Source organism: Anser anser (genome assembly GCF_964211835.1).
Source record: "Anser anser genome assembly, chromosome: 14".
Taxonomy (NCBI): domain Eukaryota; kingdom Metazoa; phylum Chordata; class Aves; order Anseriformes; family Anatidae; genus Anser; species Anser anser.
Window position 1 is genome coordinate 11,405,959 of NC_139735.1, and position 21,925 is coordinate 11,427,883.

At 44.3% G+C, this 21,925-nt stretch overlaps 1 protein-coding gene across 18 annotated transcripts; it reads right to left on the bottom strand.

Moving 5' to 3' along the window:
* Positions 1 to 131: 131 nt before the first annotated feature.
* Positions 132 to 21,496, bottom strand: PURA (purine rich element binding protein A; the record flags this gene model as incomplete). 18 transcript variants are annotated; one of them, XM_083798672.1, is made up of 4 exons in its annotated part: positions 132 to 2,304; positions 3,318 to 3,373; positions 3,460 to 3,525; positions 20,279 to 21,496. In XM_083798672.1, the coding sequence occupies one exon, from the start codon at positions 21,494 to 21,496 to the stop codon at positions 20,507 to 20,509; it is 990 nt and encodes a 329-aa protein (XP_083654798.1). In that variant the 3' UTR covers positions 132 to 2,304; positions 3,318 to 3,373; positions 3,460 to 3,525; positions 20,279 to 20,506. The 18 variants fall into 18 exon arrangements, with proteins under 18 accessions (XP_083654798.1, XP_083654799.1, XP_083654797.1 ...); XM_083798673.1 differs by lacking the exon at positions 3,318 to 3,373 and having other exon boundaries at positions 132 to 691; XM_083798671.1 differs by lacking the exon at positions 3,318 to 3,373.
* Between the last annotated feature and the right edge of the window lie 429 nt (positions 21,497 to 21,925).

Consider the following 21,925-nt stretch of genomic DNA (forward strand, 5'->3'; position numbering starts at 1 on the left):
CTAACTTAAAACAAAAGGATGCACATTAAAAATTTTGCTCTGGAAGATTTTAAAGAACAGCACAAACTAAAAAAGCATCTGCCAAAATTAATTTTCAGCATTAAAAATCAGCACTGATGAGAGCCATCTTAGATCAAATAATTTATTTAGTAGTTCCATGTAAACACTTCAGATTTACTAGCAAATACAATGCTTGCTGTTCTTTTAAATAGATCATTCAAAAATAAGAATCTATTATTAATGGCATGTTGACTAGAGATTTCCATACTACTGTACAATAAGGAATTTGTTTTCTAATGAATTTAACATCTTGATTTTTCTTGTTCTGCATTTGCTTTACACAAAACCCAAAGGACACACGTTTGAACTGCTCCCTGCCGATGCCACTGGTGAATGTGGTGTATTAGGAAAGGTACGCAGGCAAATCCTCCCATCCTGGTATTGGCATAAGCTGATGTGAAAGTGGGATGGCAGAACTTTCAACGACACTGTTCAAAAGCACATGCCTTTTCGGTCAGAAAACAGAAAATAAACGGTGGAGAACTTCTCTTTGGGATGTATAAAAGCAATGAACTCCATTGTTGGCATTTACTTATAAATATAACAGTACACATACACATATCCACAGTCTCTGGAAAGCATCCTATGAACTGAAGAAAGCAGTGGTTCTGAGGCTTGGTACACCAGTGCACTAAAATCAAAAAAATGATACCTTCTTACATAGTCAAATGAAAAATAAATATCTTTATTTTCTGCCTAATTTATTTCAGTTTTCAAATAAATTTTAAATAAATCTGTACAAAGTATACTGTTACAGTATATATTTGTAAGTTAACTGAAACGCCTAAATATAACAACACTACAATAAAGCAGTATAGATTGGCACATCTCTAATAAAGATTAACTTTTACACTCAAAAACAAACAAACAAACAACAAACAAACAAACAAAAACCTCTCATGAAACCCTTGATATATTTTTGGTATCTTTATGCATGTTATGTTGCAAACATATTACAGATGAATTCCCCCCGTCTTAAAAAGAAAATAACTTGTACTTATTTTTCAAGAAAGTGAACATCTTTATACAGACAAAGGGACACTATCAGGCTAAAATATATATACATGAAAAAAAAAAACAAAAAAAAAAAACAGAAAATGCACACACAAAAAAAAAAATTGTGAAGAGAAACTTTGATCGAAAAAGGGCAAGGTTTAGACATTTAGCACACTTTTATCCACCTTGCCAAGTTAAGATTATAACCAGTGCCAGAGACCAAATCTGTCTGCAGTATGTGGCAAGGATGGCACCAAGCCTTCACCTGGGCTGGAGGGACCCTGCGTGCTGCGGCTGGGGCAGGGTCCTGCTGGCTGCCTGCATCTCCATGCCGGGCTGCGTGGCTCCGGGATGCAGGTGCCCTGGGAATGCTTTAAGCCAAATAAACAATCCAACAAAAAAAGGAATTTTACCTTGTGATTAAGAAGGAATTAACGCACAAGCACTGGGTGAGTTTTGCTTTTTTTTTTCTTCTTCATGAAACAAGAAGCAAAGATTGATCTGAGAGTGTCCCTTTGCTCAAAATAAAGACTTCCGTACTATATAGATTAGATATTGAAGCAACTGTGTTCACTACAAACAGGGCGAAAAAGCCAGGTACATTTCAAAATTCAAGTTTTCAAATGACATGATTCAACTTCAATTGTTATCTTCATGAGCTTTTGAAAGCTTGTAATATTTCATTAGAGAATTCTGAGCCAGGAATCGGGGGATAAATATTACAGATTAAGAGTGAGAATTTTCTCTATTCTTAATCTTTCCAATGATATATTAAATCAACGTATACATACTTAAAGTTAATCTTACATTAGAATGCAATTCAATATTGGCTGCAACATAAACCTATAAATAAATCAACTACCATAGATTAAACTCTGTTAAATATTTCTAAGTTAATAAAATATTGACAGTATTATAAAATTACAGTATTTACAATAAGAAAAAATCTAGACTAATATATACCTTTAACAGATCTGTTCTCCAATTTGGGATTGCCACAGAATTATGAATATACGAACAATTTATTATAAAGTTGCATTGCAATATAATTTTCCCATTAGAGCTAGAGAGGGTAATCTATCACTGCCTTTTAAAAAATAAGTGACTTCTCATGGTGGGGTGTAGCTTTTGAGTACCAAACTGGTAACAGGAGTCCTCCGCAAGACGTCTGAAGATAAGGTGGGACCAGCCTCAACTGCTCAGATTAAAGTTGTATTACAGAACTGCCAGCAATCAGAACCACACAGGCTGCAAAAGGGGAGGAAAGGTAGTTTTCAGCTCAGAGTGTACAGCTGGAAGACTCCCATCATTATGGACTCCAACTACAGCTGCAGGAGCTTTGATCTGCTCTGCAGTGCGAAACCTCATCTTTTGTTTCACTGGGATGAAGTTAGCCTTAAAGGGACATAGTTAGGTTGCAGCTATACCAGAAATGTTCTTGCCAGCTATGCATGATAAAACCACACTAAGCATCTGAGAGTCTGTACGGCTTGCTTTTGGAGAGGTTGCATTTTTTCGGCTTAGGGTGGTTTTGATTTTTTTTTTTTTCAGATTGTTTATTCAAAAGAAAAAAATTTGCTGGGACTGTGCAGTCAACCCATTTTCTATTCTTATCAGCTTCACTGTTTCTCAACTATTAGCATAATATGGTTGTGTTTGGGTTGCAAATACTTAGAAAAAAGGGAGGCTTCAACTCTCCCAAGTTGATTTGTCTTGAAAAATTCTGAAAATTACCTAAATCAATTGCAGTCATTAAAAATGCCAGCTGCTTTTGAAGTCCCAAATACCTAGCAATGTCCTTTTAAGGATCAGACCTTTCACCTGCCTTTTCTCTCAGCCTTCGGGGAAGAGTTTACAACTAGTTTAGGACGGGCAATGTTCAAATTCTCTCCCTCCTTCCCACTTTATGCTTCCTTTACGATAGAGAAGCCTTGCTTTCTAGCAGAAAATAGAAAAAAAAATTTTAAAAAATCAGGAAAAAATGATATCAATATTCTGTTCCCACCCTTCCCTACCCCCATCCTCTTCACTGTAAAACAGAGAAGTCATTTTGCAGCGTATACTTTTGGAATAATTAGTTTCCAAGCCCAATCCTGAAGATGCTTGTGAGACACCTGCCCACAGGTTCTGGGAAGGTGAACCACTTTATGCATCTGCAGGAGTTTGTATCAGTCCCATACCAGGCAGACAGGAACACCTCTGTCCTTGAAAGTAGACTTTAAAATGTTAAATAATAATTTGTAAACTTAGGTCTACATTACCAAGCGAAGGCTCTAGGTCTCGTGGGCTCCATTTCCAGAGTTGCAGAGCAGGAAAACTAGAAAGAAAGCTTGGTACCTTTCAATCACCTGCCGGTTTGTACTGGGGGAAGCGGGGAACAAGAGAGACAAAACGGCAACTGACCTTATAAACAAAGGTATGTTTAGGGCTTCTGGTTTCAGGAATAAACCGATATTTACTGGTAAAAGTCTGCCAAAAAACAAAAACAGAAACACAGGATTACTGGTAAATATTGGTTTATATGGAGAAGAAAAAAACGTCATTGTGCTCCTGCTCTCCACGCGCCCGGCGCCACTGGGATGTGCCACGGGACTGTGTTGCGGGCAGGGGCCAAGAGCTGGCCCTGGACTCCCTGCACTTGGTGGCGACTGTTGACATGGACACCTCAAACCAGAAGCCGTGTGTGTACCGCAAAACCAGGTCTCTTTTCTTTACTCCTCTCAAACTACGTGCCGCTTTCTGGACTCCCCCCCTCCTCCATGAGACTGCTGTTCACCCCACGACCCTACAGTGTTTGGCAGCTTGGGAGACTAAAACCGCTTGGAAATGAATTTGTACATAATATGGTATCTCACCACGAAGGCTGCTTTCACCTCAGCCTCTAATCTTTCACAGGTCATCCACTCCTTGAGATACCATAAAATATACAAGGCTGAGTGTATATTTCAAATAAAGCATTTTCTTGTAAGTGGCATAAACCCATTCATTTTATTTACATGCTTATTTATTTCCAAAAATAGAGTTGGTCCACATTGGACAAGAGAAATCAAGAAGCCATACAGAAGAGTTAAAAGTCCAACATTTAACCAAAGTACAATGAAATTCCAGAATTCTGTGGCTGATTTGAACCACAGAAACATACATGAGCCACACAGACATTTGTACATATAGCATTATATTACCAATAATATTTGCAAACATGAGGTCAAGATGGCTAAAAACCCAGCAGAACTGAACCATGGGTCATGGTTGAAAAGAAGCAGGTGTGAGCGGCTGTCACTACCACAGGGAAACACCTCTCTCCAGGGACTCGGTGTCACTTTTGTTGTATTCTCTTGACCGGAAAAACTCCTGATTTACCTTCCCTGGGACCGACAGGTCAGATGTATGCTAGACGCAGCGCTGGTGCAGGGCTGGTACGAGCAGCGCGGTAGCCCTGGGACTGCCCGTGCCTGGTGCGCAGAAGCCTGCCAGAAGCCGCCCGGTAGCCCAGCCCCAGGACTGTGTGCGTTCTGCCTGAGCAGGGCACTGCCGCGGGACAGGACCTCTGTCCCACCCTGCAACAGCTCGGCCTGCCCCCACCTCAGCCATCCCTGCCGTGGGCTGCGCTGCTCCGAGAGGTCCCCCGGAGCAGAGAAGCGCGGGTATGGGTAACCCAGAGCGTCCAAGATGGGCCCAGGGGTGCTGCTTTGAGAATAAGGGTTTCCTTCCCTCACCGTGGACAGTTTTTGATTTGGGGAATTCATATCCTGTCTACCTTGTCTGGAAGACTACAAATAATCAGGCCTAACTGGATTTATGGTATAGGAAGGAGTAGTATCCAACAGACGAGTGATTTTTCAAACAGTTTAACATTTTACATTGAAAAAAGCTCAGATAACCGATTGGCAGCAAAATTTAAAAAAAATAAAAAGATGCATTATCTCTGTTATGGCCTACTTTATCTAAGTATTACCATGGACCTCATCATGACAATATCTCAGTGTCTCCAAAAGGATGGAAAAATATAAATCTGTATCTTGCAGGTAAAAACTTTTAACTAAAAGCAGAGTGGGCTTCCAGTCTACCTATTTGGGCTCTCCTGCAGAGAATCACAGAAAGTAAAACAGGGAAGACCAATGTAGCACTGCTGATACTTCTACAAATAAACCAGCCCACCGCTATGTGGGGCAGAACCACATAAAAGGTTATAAGTTCGTTTTCCTTTTTCAAGTCATCTTTGACTTGAAAATATTTGGCCTAGAATATTATGCCTAGTCCAATGTGAATGCTAGTATAGAGCTAATTTATAGAATACCAATGGTAATTATCTGTACCTAGAAGGATTTAAAGGCAAGTATACTCAGTACATTTAGAAAAAAATACTATTACCAAAATGCTAGACCTTTGACAGCAGTTAAAACAGAAGCAGCCGTGCAGTTTTCTGTGTGGATGGACAGCCTTTAGTACAAGTCACTAATACCATCTGAGCATGGAACAGACAATTTTTTCTTGTGATTTGTCTTCTGGAACATTTCTAATCTCAGATGTGAAATACATTTTTTAAAAAGGTGGGCCTGATCCCATGCAGTTGGGTACATACAGCACTCCCCAATGAAACTCAAAGCCCAAATTCCTAAAAAGAGAGCACGAGAGATTTTGCATTTTCTTACATCAAATAGCTATCATGCAAGCATACTACAACATTTTTATACTGTGTACTTCAAAGTCAGCTGATAGCATTTCACTAGAATTGAGCAATACAATGAAACTGGTATTTCTAGCGGAGGGGAACAAAGGTTGTATCAGTGACAACTGCCAGCTTACCACGGGAAAACAGCAGAGGAACATCTTGGAAATCTAACGAACTGTTTTACCTATGAGTTCAAACACAGCAGCCTCTAAGATCTTAGCACGTAAATCTGTAAAACATAGTTATTTTCTATGGCACTTTATACACCTTTGGTTCATTTACTTTTGCTACCCAAAATCAGATGCTGAGGGAAAAACACTCTTACTCCCAAATGAGCAAATCATTTAAAGCCCAACAATATTGTTGGAGCATTATTATTTTTTTCTCTGTCTATTGCCTTACATTGCAGAGGGCAGTCCCCGCTGCCGCATACTGCCTGCACCCAGCTTTGGTGCAGGAATGCCCCCCTGAACTCTCCCTGCCGTCGTCCAGCTGCAGTGCAGCCACTTCACTGGTATGAACCAACCTCTCCGTGCTTTCAGTCACCAATTCATACCTTTAAATAGTAGTTTTAACAGCGGGCCTGGAGGTAAGCCTGCTGTTAACCGGCTCCTATCACAACACCCGTTGACTTAGCACAGCACTTGCCATGACTTACTGAAGACAGGGAAGGCGGTAAAAGCAAGAGGATTCACTGTGACCTTTAGACATTTAAGAAGCCTTAAACTAAGGTAGAGCAGCAAAGGGTTGCTCTAGCTCACACCAGCTCATTACAGTTCCTCCTGGGTCCCTTGGGAGTGAGACAGCATAGGACTCACACATGCATACGTAACATGGACAACCTCAAGCATGGAGCTAGATGAGACCTGCAGACCTCTCTCTCCTCACCTAGCCCTTCTGCCCATTGTCAAAACCAACGCCTGTTAGTTTTTTGTTGTTGTTAAAAACAAAAGAAAAATGAATGCATCCAGACCTGTTCGTTGCTGAGGCATGCTATGGGATGTGGCAGGCCTGCAAACTGAGCTCAGGGTAGAGATTTAAACTGGGGCCGTCAGTGGGGTAGAATCTAGATGTCATGCTGCCAAGTATTCTGCGCTTGTGTCTCCTCTTTGGCCAACCAGACTTTGACCTAGATGTGCTCACCAGAAAAGTCCAGAGAAAAATCTACTCTTCACCCTGCAACTTTGTTTCTGGTGAATCAGCATTTTCCAGAGGAAACCTGCTTGCTCAAAGACTGCAGATCTACTCAAGAAGTAGACCTGCCTCCAAGCCCAGGAAACCTTCAGTCTCCATCTCAAACTAGACTTCTTTCTACCTTGTACTGTCCAAGTGATCAACATCAGCTGTAGCAAAAGGCAGCATCCATGATATTTCTCTTCTTGTTCCAAACATAATTTTTAAGACCTTATTGAGAGGACTCAGCCAAAAACTTTTAAAACATCCAAATAAAAATCAGCTGATTCTCTGCCTCCTGATGTTTGCCAACGTGTTCAAAGATCCTTTCCTTGCAGAAAGTATGTTGCTTTCAACCTATCATACACAAAGTGCGATACTAGTTCAGCTACTCCTTCTCAAACTGCAGATATGCAATTCCCAGTGCCCTGCTTAACATTTTAATTAAAAATAATAATAATCTGACGTTAGGATGTTATCTAATTATGGAAAATACCAAGCTATTTTTTTCAACAGTCCCTATTTTTGCTAGTAACTTCAGTGTTTCAGACTCCAGCTCTTTTAAAACTCCTGTACAGGTACACTTGTTGCTCCTCCACTTACACTTATTTCTTTGCTCCACAATCTTTGCCTCAAATGATTGAGTTTCAGAGAGAGGCTCATCCAAAAGGACCAGATGACAGATAGTTGGGCTCACCAGTATGCCCTGTGCTCCAGAACAAAGCTGAGAAGTCACTTAAGTAATACGAAGTAGTGCAGAAAATTACCTGTGTGAAGTCCTGCATGCTCCAATTTTCTCCCCAGCCTTCTCTCTGATAGACTTAAAATAACATTTATTCCCTAAGGCTTCCAGTTCCTCAAAGCCCCTCCTACACTGTTTAATTTCCAGATCACAAATTACCCACTATGAAAGATTACATGGCTCTTTCAGTCCACTTCATTAGAGTTGGACCTCTGTCTTTTAAAGAGTGTTGCTGGGCTCCAGAAGTCCCTTTCTTTGTAACTACTTTACTGGATTGCTTTACACTTCAACTCCGAAGCTCCTTCATGACAAGTCTGTGTCACTAAGAATTTTACTTTTCTGATATTTGCCTCTGCAAAGTTTTATAACACAAGACTCATTTTTAGTAAAGAATCTTCCACCCCTGAGGATGCTGAACCTGTAATTGTACTGTGGTCACTGCTATTTAATGATTCAGCTGTAATTATATCTTGAACCTGTTCTTATGTTTTAGTCCTAAATCAAGGCTAACTCTACAACAGGCTGTTACAATAAATGATACTTTAAGTAAACCAAAATCTTTGTTCACCAAAATGTTAGCCAGCTCCTTCCAAGATCTGGCCAGATAGCACGTACATAATTGAATTTACTTTTTCCAACAGGTTTATGAAGATGTATGAACCTGGTTTTCCCTGAAGACCCATGAAATCCATAACCTTTTTCTTGTCTGGAATAGAAAATGTCTGAATGCCCCTATTTCATTAAAATGGGGGATTTATCTCCAACACAGATTTGGCTGTGTGGTCATCACTATTCCAATTTTCTCTCAGACTTTATGGGAACTTTTAAATCTAGTGCTCTTTCACAACTTTATGACCAAGCATGCCTATCCTGTATAGTTTGATGGCAGGTAGTACAGTATCTTACTGATTTTCATTATCATCCCCCCACCACGTTTTAATCAAGCTAGCTATATCAGGGTCTTTTAAAACTGCCGGGCAGTCTACTATGACTATTTTTATTTCACATTTCCACACTGGTATACAGATTTCTTCCTTGTTTTGACCACATGCCTATTTCTCATCCAAATCTTCAGTCCAACATCTGGTCGCTCTTCCAGCACACGCAGCTCTGCTCTCGAGCTCCTCGTACCATGTGTGCACTGAAACTCACCCCTTGCCCTCCAGTTGAAATGGTCACACGTTACTGGTGTTCCTGCTCAGCACCTCAGCTCAGCCTTCCATCAGCGCTAGTTTAATCAGTCCTCCCAAAACCCTGTCCACTTTCTGTGCCATCAGTCTAGTTCCACTACAGCTGAAGTGGAAAACAGCCTACACTACAAAGTAATAAGAATTCACCTATTTATCATTCCCTTTCTACAATTTTCTCAGGTACACATAAAGACTTTTGGATAGAAGTACCACCATGTCCTATATGCTGTCTTCTTCCCAGGCAACCAAATTTGGATTCTCAAGTATTTCAACTTCTTTCATATGCAAAGATGACAGCCCCAGGACTGCCCCAAGCACTCTGATATCTTCCTAGATCTATTTTTCCACTCATCAGTTGGACCACATAATCATCAGGAGCTCAGCCTGTATTTCCCACCATTAAATCCTCTGCCATTCAAACCTTCCAAAGCCATCTCCCCAGCTTCTGAAGGCAGCTCTTCAACATGCAGAGAACAACTCCTCAACCAAGTCTTTTCCAAAATTATAAATTGCCCCTTTGGTCCTGTCCAGTTACAAGTCACATTTCCTCAAATAAAAGACGAAGAAGCCAGTACAGAGGTGAGGACAGACAATGACCACCTGCAAATGATTTCATCCCACCTCTTCTACAATAGCTCAACAACTCTGGTCTCAAGATGCTTTCTGGATCTCACAGTGCCACCATTTGTTGCACTATGTAATATTTTATCACAAAATAATCACTTATAAAATGTGTCCTTTCCGCACTCCAGTGTGCTGTACCTAGTGCAATTAAACTGATATTCTTTAATTTCCATAACAAAGCAAGGATTTTTACTTTATGACCACATAAAGTCCATCTTTAGAGTGACTGCTAACTGATTCTTTTTTAATTACTTTTAACCACCAATTAGAGACTTTCATTGGACAAAATAAGTTACATATGCCCTTGCAGAAACCTGCAAGGACTCAATTAACAGGACTTTTATTGACAGATGAAGCTTGAAAGACAACTTTTTTTTTTTTTTAAGCAAGATTGAAAGAGCTCCTGAACACAGCATTGTCAAAAGACCTATCCACAAACCAAATTATTTGAATTCATGAAAGCAGAGATGACAAGTACATTAATTTGCAGTGCTTAGTTCAGAATTATTAATGCTAGAAAAATAATTCAAAGTATTTTGTTTTACTGTTTACTGTTTTACTCAGAGACCTGCTTGGTTTGCCTAGCTGTCCTTCATCAGCCCCCGGCTATGATGAACGCCATTTATTATTTAAATAATTTTTTTAAGGAAAAGAAATTTAGACTAGGTTTATAACCCTGTACCTGACAAGGCACTGGCTTCTCTTCTAAACCTCTGGTGCTGTTCACACAAAATTTTTCTTAAACTGACCTACCCACATGGTTCCTGATAAGCCAATATTACATTGCCAGCTCTTCTCATCATCACTTGAGCGGGAGGTTTAAATACCAGATTTCACAAAATCCTTTACGCACACTTCCTAGCCCCGTGATTTCTTGAAGCACTGGCAGATCAGTAAGCTTTCACAGTTTGCCTATAAATGTGAAAGCTGGACCGGCTTCTGCTGGACCAATGCAGAAGACATGAGGTGGCCTTTGGAGACCAAGTTCCCGCTGTCCATCCTTAGGTTTCACGTGAGTCTTGAGGAGCTTGGATCAGCTGACGTTGATGAGGTGACACGTGCTCCCAAAGAACAGCCTGTCTGAGCTCCTCTGCCTATATAAAATGCTAGAGTAAAAGGCAAGCCTGGGAAAAGCAAGCTTCAAATGTTAGGAGACCACAAGCAATAGAGCCAACAGCTTCCAATGCACTCACAAACTATGGTGCAACTAGGACAGACCACAGAGAAATAAAAGATGCTCCTTAGTGAAACACCACGGCAAGTCCTACCTGGAGGTGAGAAAGATATGCAAACCAGTATGGCTAACCTTTGAATTACGACAATACCCTGAGGTGTCCTATCCAGACAGGTACTGCACAAGACGCACATTTGCTGTCCTGCCCTCTGGCACACAACAATATGCCTTTCTACCCAGGCAGAGGTAGAAGGAAAAAAAGCACCCCTTACCCCCAACCTTTGATCAGATCTAACACTTGACACTGGCTGAAGGGTGCTGAAGACCTCATGAGAACCTGGTGATTTGAGCTTGACTCACATATCAAGACATTCACCAGTGACAGAAAGAAAGAAAAACCACCACCACTCGTTTTCTCCACCCTCTACTCCCAGGAGTATGAATTACCCACGGGCACGCATTTACGATGAGTGCGGTGAGACACTGGAACAGGCTACCCTGTGGATGCCCCATCTCTGGAAGTGTTCAAAGTCAGGTCGGATGGGGCTCTGGGCAACCTGATCTAGTGAAAGATGTCTCTGCTCGTGGCAGGGGGTTGAGCCAGGTGACCTGAAAGGTCCCTTCCAACCCAAACAATTCTGTGATTCTACGCTTATACGGATATAACCTCTTCCAGCCTCCATGTGAAGCCTGCATCTTCATCTCAGCCCTGGGAATATCAGCACGGCCAACAGCCCAGAGGAGCTGCAAACACAGGATCGGGGTCAGCTGTGCACTGGAGACCCGTGCTGCAGAGATGTTGGCACTCGCCAACCCCTGCACCCCAGGCACCTGTGCTGACCCACCCTGAGTCACGGGCCACACACCCAGCGCGGCCGTGCGAGACCCCTCTGAGGGCACATGAGCTGCACAGACTGACGGTGAGGCAGTGCCACCTCATGGTCAAAACCTCTGAGATGATGTCAGTAATGACACAACCTCTTAAACAATACAGTCACCGATGCAGACTGAAAAAGCGGTCCCTTCACCATGTCCAGTATGAAACCCAAGCTCATTTGGGTTAACACGGTCATATAAAGTCATCTTTACAAATAGTTCCACATAGAAGTCAACACGCTGACCGGCATATTTCAACATAGAGAGGTTTTTCTTTGAACAGTAGTCGAACCGTCTTAAGAAACCATTAACTTTGGCTTCCCCATGGTGGGCAGCAGATCAGCTCCTGTAATAGCCTCTCCCCCTCCAAGTTTTCACCAGCCAAGAGGGGCACACCCTTCTACACTGCAATTGTAACTCCAAACCTCTCTCCTCTCTGATCTGCAGCAGAAAGAATTAAGCTTTTCTTCACTTTCTGCGTATTTCAAGATAGTGTTTCAAACAAACAAACAACAAAACAAACAAACAAACACACACACAAACACCACTGCACCACAGCCAGGAAGGCTCAGAACAAACTTCCATTACCAGCATTGTAGCCAGTCCTCTTTTCACTTCAGTTTCCTACGTGTACTAAGCCGAAGAGAAGACAAAGACATATTTTCGCAAAGCTAAAGGCAGGATGGACAGCAAACCAACTGACAACTCACAAAGCCAAAAAATTATCTGAGTTAAGACAGAGTTATCTGCTGAAGGAGATCTGGAAGATGCTCAAAAAAAAGCATTCTTCCAGCTGAGCCTCAAAACAACAAGGAGCAAAAACGGCCAGCACTTTACACAGACAGAGTCTCCTGTTTGATCTAGGACTAGGTCTACGCAAGCGATCACTATCGCATGAGCCAAGTGGAGCTCTACAGCAAAAAGGTTGGTGCTCAGGATCTGACAGCTGCATTATCTGTGTTTCGAGGATTTTACTCTCCTACGAATTACAGCTTGGTCCCACTGGTTGTTAGGACTTGTGTTTTGTCTGTGTTTAACCCACAGTGAAACAGTTTGCATGCTCTGAGACTGCTCCATGATCAAAACCAAGGTACGTTATGCAGGGGTGACAGAGACTTCATCATCTCAGATTTTCTCAGATTTTTTCAGATTTTTTTTTACGGAGACTGTGCAAGGGTGCTCCTGATCTAAGGTATCAAGGTAATGCAGACACAGCCCCTGCTGCCCTGGGAGGTGTGCTGGGGGGGCTCCATGTCATCTGGAAAGAGACGACATCCGTGCGCTTCCTAAACCCAGCCTGAGCGGGAATCTATCTTTGAAGGACTGGTGGCTCTCCGGAGTAGAAGCTCAGGACCAGATTCTCCTTCCAGACACATGCGCACCAGTGGTATCAATCTGAATGGGGACAGCAAAGCATTGTTCAGGAACATCCAGCCATTCACTTTGTCTTGTTTTAATCAGTCAACACTCAAAAACAGATAGCAGGGTCAGAAGTCCTTTATCTTTTCGCACTTGATCTCCAGCTAACATTTCCTGTGAAAACACACCTCGTTCCTTGTGAAATGAATTCAACTCTCCCTCTTCTGTGATATTTTGCCTCAAACGGGCCACACAACTATTTACTATTTTTATAGACGCGGGCGTGATGTGCTCTGCCTCTCCTGACAAGCACTGCTGCCTCTCTGGCCCCAGGCACGCACAGCAGCCGTGTTGCCGGCACCTGACCGGGCCCGTCCCGCTTGGCTCCACGTCCCCTCTGCCCGTGGCTTGCACCTGCCCTGCGGGCCAGGATGCTCAGCGAATGAATTCCAAGCACCACCACCTATTCTCCACAAGGAACGTCGGTGTATACGCTGAAACATCCCAAATGCAGCCAACGCATAGCTTAATCACCCGCTTCTGCCAGCCTAACCCTCCTGTCGTACTACACGTGCTCTGAAAGCCCCAGGAATCTGCTGAGCTCTCTTTTTCCCACCTTCCAGACGGCTCGGGAAAGGACACCACTTCTGCGGCTCTAACTGGCTAGTAGGATCTTGTCCCCCAGCACAAGGTCTTTGTACCCGGCTCAGTGCCCGAGCGAGTCCCCAGCCTCCTCCCGCTCACAGCCCAGCATGGGTCTTCATTACTGACAACAGCATCGCTACGTGCCCGCAGGCGAGCACTTAGAAATGCAAACTCCTTCACCTTTTCCCTTCCCATGTATTTCTCCATCAACGACTTTTACACGATCCAAATTGCAATAAAATATCCAGTACGCCGTTGGTAGATTAACTTTGTTATCACCTCAAAACTGCCATTTGGTATTTACTTCCATGTGATACCTATAGTTGCTCAGATTTGCATTAACTACAAACAACGCGTGGCCCAGCAAATCCTGATATCCCGCGGGTACGTTGCAGGAAGTGGGATGCATGGCCGGCTACTCCACAGGCTGACTTTACCCTGGACTTGTAGATGCTGCTAAAACAGTTCCAACGAGAACTGAAATTCTTCAAAAAGACAAAAAGTAGAAAAGAAGGGAAGGCAGGTTAAAAGAAGCTCACAAAGCGGACCCAAGACAACCATCTGGCACAAACAATATGATAGCAGGGAGACAGCATCACTCATCTGAGCCAAGCACACAGCCCATTCAGGGCTCCCCCACTCCGGCACAGGAACTTCAGCTGCCAAATTAGAGAAGCATTCTTCATTTGCCATCAGCCCATTATTCTCAGTAATTTCAACACAAGAGATTCAGCTCAAAAGAAAAAATGCCGTGTGCTTCAGGTCCAAAGATTAGGCTCTGGTTAAAGCAGTCTGTTCAAAAATGTTATCATTTTGAAAGTTCATTAGATTAACCTTAACTAGCTTAAAACTATATATATGCATCTCCTTGCCACATTCACAACCCACGCACAACATTTTGCGGTGCAGAGAGCTAACTCATGTGAAAGTAACCAGAGTAAAAGGAACCACAGGCTTGAAAAAACACTCTGGGCTGAAATTATCTTTCATTGTTACAAGTGGCACAGGAGATTGCAACAGCTTAAGGAATCAAGAATAAAAATGGAACTAGCTTGTTTACCTTGTCAGTTTTGTCAAAACATTTTGACAACACTTTGCATGCAGTCAGCTTCTCTATTCTGCTACCAAAAATTCAGATCCTTCCACCTATCTTTACATGTTACAGAACAAAACCAAGAGAGCAAAAGTTTAAGTGCATGTGCAAGAAATACAAAGGCTGGCACAAAAACTTAAAACTATGCTCGACTCCTTTTCAAAATAGTACAAACATCAACATGAACAGTGACCCTTCAATTACACAAGCTGAGTTAACATGAAGCGGACGGGCAGTAGAGGAGGATAATAAGAAAATAAAAGGAAAGTTTGAATAAGCCCGACAAAAAGCAAAGCAAAGTGAGAAAAAAAAAAAAAGGTACAAACCAGGATTTAAAATTTGCAATTTAAAAAATTATAAATCATTGACAGTGTCCTTTTAACAGTGAAACTCTCTCACGTTTTAGGCAGACGCCTACATCTCAAAAAAGCAATCCGAGCCAGTAAGAAGCAGTAGGTTTTTGAATGAGAAAAATGAAAAATGCACAGTAATGGGGCAATTTGCTTTCACTGTCTTATTTCCAACTCACCTACGAGAAATGGAGACTCGTTTTCTGCATGTTAGACTAGCAAAAATCAGGAAATCTGTTGGTTCTAGTTATACTCTGAATTTTCACATTTCACGAGAGTCCCCCATGATGTAAACCTGTTTTAGCATTCTTGTACATTAATGTCAGGATTTCCACTCCAGCTCCCACAAATTCTGGAACAGACAAGTCAATAAGATTTGGTATATGCCCTGAAATAGGAAACGGGAAGTCTAGGTTTTAAGCAAACAAACAAACAAACAGAAAAATTAAGTTGGTGCTCTGGAAGGTGGTGGATCCAGACTCACTGGATCCTCTGAATTCTTCAGTCTAAACAGGTGGAAATTTTACTTAAAATAAAATAAGAATAAATAATAATAATAATAAAAAGTTTAATCCATTCAACTTAGAGAAAAGAAGAAAGTGGCAGACCTTGGAGGAAGGGAGACAGTGCGCAGGTGCAAAAATATAACATGCTGTAGTTCACCACCTGATAAGAAATCAGAGTTTCGTTTTGCTCTGTTCTTTTTTAAATGCCAGGGAAACATATCCCAAAGGACATTTTTTGAGTTTACGGGTACTAAGCTACATCAAGGTGGAAGAAGCATGGAGTGAAGACATGCCAAAAACTTCAGGTTTTCACAAACCATTATCGAAAAAGTGCCGGTGTTTTTAGCAAAAATGCATATTGACCAAATCACCACTGACTAACCCAGGCCACTTGCATATGAAAAGCTGCATCAATTTGCAGCATCAATGCTGACATTTTTGCCTTCTCCTTCCACCCACCTCCCCGATTTTTTTCCTTGGGAGACATACAGCGCCACTGCATTAGAACGTACAAGAAATGAAAACAGTGAGTACAACTGATATAGATCCATTGACTTTTTATTACAAATGTACTTGATCACTTGGCTTCAAAAAGTTTAAATCAATCCCTATTTTCTGTACGCCAGTACAAAGTAAAATCTATTTTACAAATTAAATACCTAAAAATTTGACAAAAATATTAAAGTTTGATGGAAAAAACAGTTATAAAAGTCGTAAATCCCCTTTTAAGAAGGTAAGAGATAACATCCCCTCCCGACCCCCCACAGTCCTGTTATACAATATTAATAGCCATTTTTTAGAATAGGTAGGTATATTTTGCCGTTAGCATACAAGTCACTCTAATAGCTTTATCTGTATATACTCCAGTTAGTGCACGAATGCCATCTGATCGAATATAACCGACTATCTCTAAGTGATCCCTAATTTACATTTAAGAGCTTGCATAGTTTGAAGGGACAAAGGTCATACTACAGCTAATCATAAAAAAAGGTGGTTACAGTGCTATTTTTCAAGGCAACAAAGTCATTGCTCCCAAAAGACGCGGTCGCTCGCTCAGCTCCGAGCCGGGGCCGGCGCCCCGCAGCTCCCTGCCCGGAGCCGGGAGCCGGGAGCCGGGAGCCGGGAGCCGGGAGCCGGGAGCCGGGGCGGGCGGCAGCCGGGGGGCGGCTTGCGCTGCGCAGCCACTTTCAGCCCCCCCTGCAAGGGACGCGCAAGAAAAGCGACACTGTCAAGTATTTCTTGCCCTCCTCTCAACGCCCTCCGCCGCCGCCGGCCGGGTCGCGCCGGGACCCCGGGCCCCGCCGCCCCTCCGCACCGGCACGGCCCCGGCACGGCCCCGGCACGGCCCCGGCCCCGACCCGCTCCCGGCCCGGTCTGGGGCCGCCGCCCCCTGCGCGGCCGCGGAGGGACCGGGCAGCACCGGCGCCCGCCCAGCGCCTCCCGGCCGCGAAGCAGCCCGCAAGCCGGACCGCGAAGAAGAGGCAGGAACCAACAAGCGGCTGGTGGTTTTTGTTTTTTTTTTTTTTCATTTTTTTTCTTTTTTTTTTTTTTTATTGAACTTCTCAGAGACAGAGCGGTTTTATTATTTTTTTTTTTTCGTTTTGTTTTTGTACTTTTTTTTGTTTGGTTTTTTGTTTTTTAAACAAAAATTAGACTTTGACTTCGGAGGACATTTCTCCGTTAGTACAGAACCACTTACAGGGAGGTCGTATTTTAGCGGTAAATTACTTGACAGTGTCCCTTTAACTTAAAATAAAATAATGTCAGTATTGCAATGAATTTCAAGTTTTCTTGCACGTAGTCATTATAAAGTAGTTTTTATCATGCTCTTGGACCTATTCTACAAGACATTTAAAAGCATATCACCAAGGAAAATATAAGGCATACTTCTCAGGAATTAGATAACTTGGCACATTTGAGCATACTGTCTTTTTTAAAAACAACACATATGGTCAAATATACCTTTAATCTTCCAACATTAAACAGGGTTTTATGTACTTTATTTTAAATACTGAGATATTAGAGCCTTGGTAAAGTACCGAGCACCTCCGAGAAAACAAAACAAAACAAAACAAAAACACCAAACAGAAAAGCAAAAACAAAACAAGCTCAAATCCCACGAACCTTTACAGTCATTTAGTCTTTCATTATCATAATTCATAAAGTCCTAGAACATATATAATGTACATTAAAAGGAAAAAAAAAAAAAAAAACGACAACACACGCACAAAAAAAAAAAAAGAAAAAGCCCCCAAAAACCAAACAAATGAGACAAAAACTGACCACAAGCTCTCAGACACTGTTCACAAAACTGCCAGAGGGGTGTCACGCTGCAGTGGTTTGGCTGGAGCTGCGCGGCCCGTGCACGTCCCGAGCCAGCCGGATCCCGGGCAGGATCCGGCCGCCCGGGGAGGAGGATGCTCCGGTACTGCCCCGCGCCCCAGCTCGGCAGTCGGGAAGGGCACTTTGCTGGGTTCTCATTGACTCGCGCTACTTATTGCTGATAACACAGAACATTTTTGTAACTCTAAGCAATGGGTGTCAATCCGCGGTACAACTTTTAAAACTGTAGTAAACAGTAGAACCGAGACAATCAAGTAGCAAAACCAAAGCAAATTAATTTCCTAACTACGGCTAGCAGCATGGAGAATGCAGTCCTGTACACATCACAGTTGAAGTACAACAGTAATAAACGAAACTGCTCATCGAGACCCTCCGATTAAAAAGCAGGTTATTAGACAATGTTTACATGCAATTGAGAACCATTTCAAATGTCACATTATGCACTCTGAAAGCTTATTTTACTACTTGGAAATAGGAAAGTGCACATTAAAGCAATTTTAAACATTTCCAGTGATTGTTAAAGAAACAGAAACACCTAACTACGTTCATCTCATATTTAACTTTCTGTTAATACTAACAGAAAACTTCTTTAAAGGGAAATGCATGGTACAATGGAAACAGCTTGTTTTGACACTCACAGTACATCTCCAAAACAAGAAAAAAAAAGGGGGGGGGGTAATTATAATTTTCAATAGAAATAAAGGACAGTAGAAAATAAAATGATTTAAAAGATTTTTTTTTCCCCACCCTTCTGAAACTCCGTCCTTAACAATTAGCAAAGAAGCACCGACAGCTTCCCCTTCCTACAGATGGTGCCTTCTACGCACAACAGCTAGGTCTATGACACGGTTAACTTTGCCAAGAAGGTTAAGAAAAAGGATTGCATCCCAAAAAACTTCTGAGTGGAACAAGATCCTAGTTTCTCTTAAATGCTTTCTACTGAATTCCAGCCAAGAAAAAAATAATAATATTTTGCTTTTTTACTGTTTAAGGCATCTTTTTTTATAACATCTTCTCTTCACTCGTCATGATGATAGTCATGCAGCAGTTTAATGATAAAAATATATTAATATTTTACTATACAGCAGCAAGAAGTTAGTCAATTAAAAGCACAAACTTTTTTTTTTAAAAAGAAAAAAAAAACTGTAAAAGTCTATTATTACAAAGAATTTCATTTTGGAGAACGCAACTGGACAGATTAGTGTTCGGATAAACTCTGCGTTTCCCTACCCTAGGCTTCGACTAGAGCTCACGAGTATGCGCCCTGGACAGGAGGCTGGCACGGGGAGGGAAGGGTCACAGCTACGCTCGTCGGGTATGTAGCCAGTAATAGCTAGCACCACAGCTACATGGAAATCCATTACAAACACCAGCTTGGCTTTCACTTTTAAACGAAACTCAGAATCCCATGGCTCAGTAGGATCGCTCTACAACTGCGTTGCACTGATTTTTAGCAGGCCTACAGAAGTTAACAGCACTGGCACAGACCAAAGTATCGGTTCAGACCTCTTACAAGTTTAGGAGATAGCGCTAGTGCCAGTGGTGACAGAAAAGACTTGCTACCTGTTGTCCAAAACCAGGTTTACTGGAAATTGCTGCACGTTAGGTAAGTACTTTAAGTACACATAATAAAAAAAATATATTATGAACAATACAAGTACATCTCATATACACAATAATGACAATACGCCTACTTAGTTGTAAACCAAACAGGTGCAGAAAAATATTATGGGAGGAAATTCTTTACTTTCTCTCTCTCTTTTTCCTCTTTTTTTTTTTTAATATATATATTTTTTTTTTTACTATTTGAATAACTTTGGTTCAAACGTAAAAATCACAAGTTAGCAAATTTCATTTAAATGCCTTTTTTAATAATTTTTCTTCATGTTCACAGAAGTTTCACTGACCATTTTTATATGTTTAAGGTCCAGATGCAATGCATATTGTATAAAAGAGAGCACTTATTGTTTACCTTGCATGAATTAAACCTACGTACCTTTTAACTCTACAAACTTCTGCATAACATTTAGACAAAGCTCAGACACACAGCATGCCTAGCCCTCATATATATATACACATCTCTAATCACAGGTATATAGGGTGTCAAATATACTATAGTAACCTCCATGTAAGGTTCGAAATTTGGTAACAAAATGAGAAGAAAAAACTAAAAATATTATTTTACGTGTTCTAAAATATCTCTTTTTTTTTTGTGCTAAAGTCAAATGTTAGCTCAACATGAAAAGGACTTTTTTATATAATTCAGCAATATTATAATCTTGACCATTTTTGCAAACACTTTTAATAATAATAGCTTAAACGTGTACAAAAGTTCTCGGTTAATTAGGGAAATAAACACTCAGTTCTTTATATTTTTAATCAAGTAGGAAACACAGTTCATATATAATGTTATTACTTTTTTTGATTTTTTTTTGTTTTGTTTTGTTTTTTTGTTTTGTTTTAGCAGCTGCTTACTGTTTGATACGGTGGGTAAAGTGGAGGAACATCCAGCGATGGGTGGCGGGTCGGAGGCGTTGCTGTCGGTCGGTGGAGGCTGCCGGGCGGGGGGGTGCTCCCGGGGGGTCGTGGCCGGGGACGTCTGCTCGCCGCCGCTCCCCGCGGCCGCCGCCCGCCCGGGCGGGCGCAGTCTCTGTCTCTGTCCGCGCGGCGGCGGGGGCGGCCGGCCGGCCGGCCGGCGGGCGGTCAGTCCTCCTCGGGCTCCTCGGCCTGCAGCAGGGCGCCGGGCGGCCCGGCGGCGGCGGCGGCGGCGGCGGCGGCGGCGGCGGCGGCGGCGCCCTCCGCCTCGGGCGGCGGCTCGGCCCCGGCCCCGGCGCCCGCGGGGGCGGCGGCGGCGGCGCGCTTGTCCCGCTGCTTCTCCTGGATCTTCTTCATCTCGTCCGAGTACTTGCAGAAGGTGTGGCCGAACTTGGCCCAGACCTTGTAGGGGACGGTGATGGAGTTGCGGTAGGTGGGCTTCACCTCGCTCACCCGCATGAAGACGCCGTACTTGTTGGAGCCCACGTCGAAGAAGAAGCGCTTGTTGTCCACAGTCAAGGAGGTGCCCTCGGGCAGCTCGGCCGGCTCCTCCTCCACGCCGTAGTCGTCGATGAGCTTGGCCAGGGCGTCGCGGAACTCGATCAGGCCCTGGGCCGGCAGCGCGATGGTCTGGCCCTGCGCGGCGCCCAGCCCCGGGCCGCGGTTGACGGTCTGGCGAACGCGCAGGAAGCGCCCGCGCTGGTTCTCCTTCAGATCCATGTAGTACTTGCGGTTCTCCCGCACCAGGAACTCGCTCTTGAGCGCCCGGCGCGGCTCGTCGGCCGCCTGCGCCAGCTCGGGCGGCTGGCTGGGCCCCAGCTGCGCGTAGTGCTCGATGAAGTCGCCCAGGTAGTCGCGGAACTCCACCGCCACCGACATGGAGAGCGTCAGGCGGCTCTTGTTGCCGCCGGCGCCCACCTCGGCGATCTTGAGGAAGCGGCCCTTGGCGTTCTGCTTGACGTCCAGGTAGAAGCGCTTGTTCTGGATGTCCACCCGCTTGGAGGCCAGCTCCTGCGTCTCGTGCTGCAGCCCGCCGCCCGGCCCGCCGCCGCCGCCGCCGCCCGAGCCCGGCCCCCCGGCGCCCGCCGCGCCCCCGCCGCCGCCGCCGCCGCCGCCGCCGCCGCCGCCCTGCTCGCTGCCGCTGTCTCTGTCCGCCATGATGCCGCCGCTCCGCCCGCCGCCGCCGCCGCCCGGCCGCGCCGCCTCGGCCGCCGCTCCGCCGCCGCTCGCCCGGCGCCCCCGCGCCGCCGCCCGCGCCGCCGCCTCGGCCGCCCCGGCCGCCGCCCGCGCCGCCGCCGCTCCGCCCGCCGCCGCCGCCGCTGCTGCAACAGCCCCCGCGGCCACCAGCCGGCCGCTCTCGCGAGATCTGCGGGAGCGAGGAGAGGGCGCGGGAGGCGGCAGAGAGCGGCCCCGCCGCCGGCCGCCCCGCCGCGCGGGCAGCAGCGCCGCGCCGACGGGCGGCCGCACCGCGCGCAGCCGCCGCCGCCGCCGGCCGGCCGGGGCCGCCCCCGGGGCCTGGGCCGCACCGCGCCGCCCCGGCGCCCACCGGAGCCGCCTCCCCCCCCCCCCCCCGCCCCAAGGCCGCGC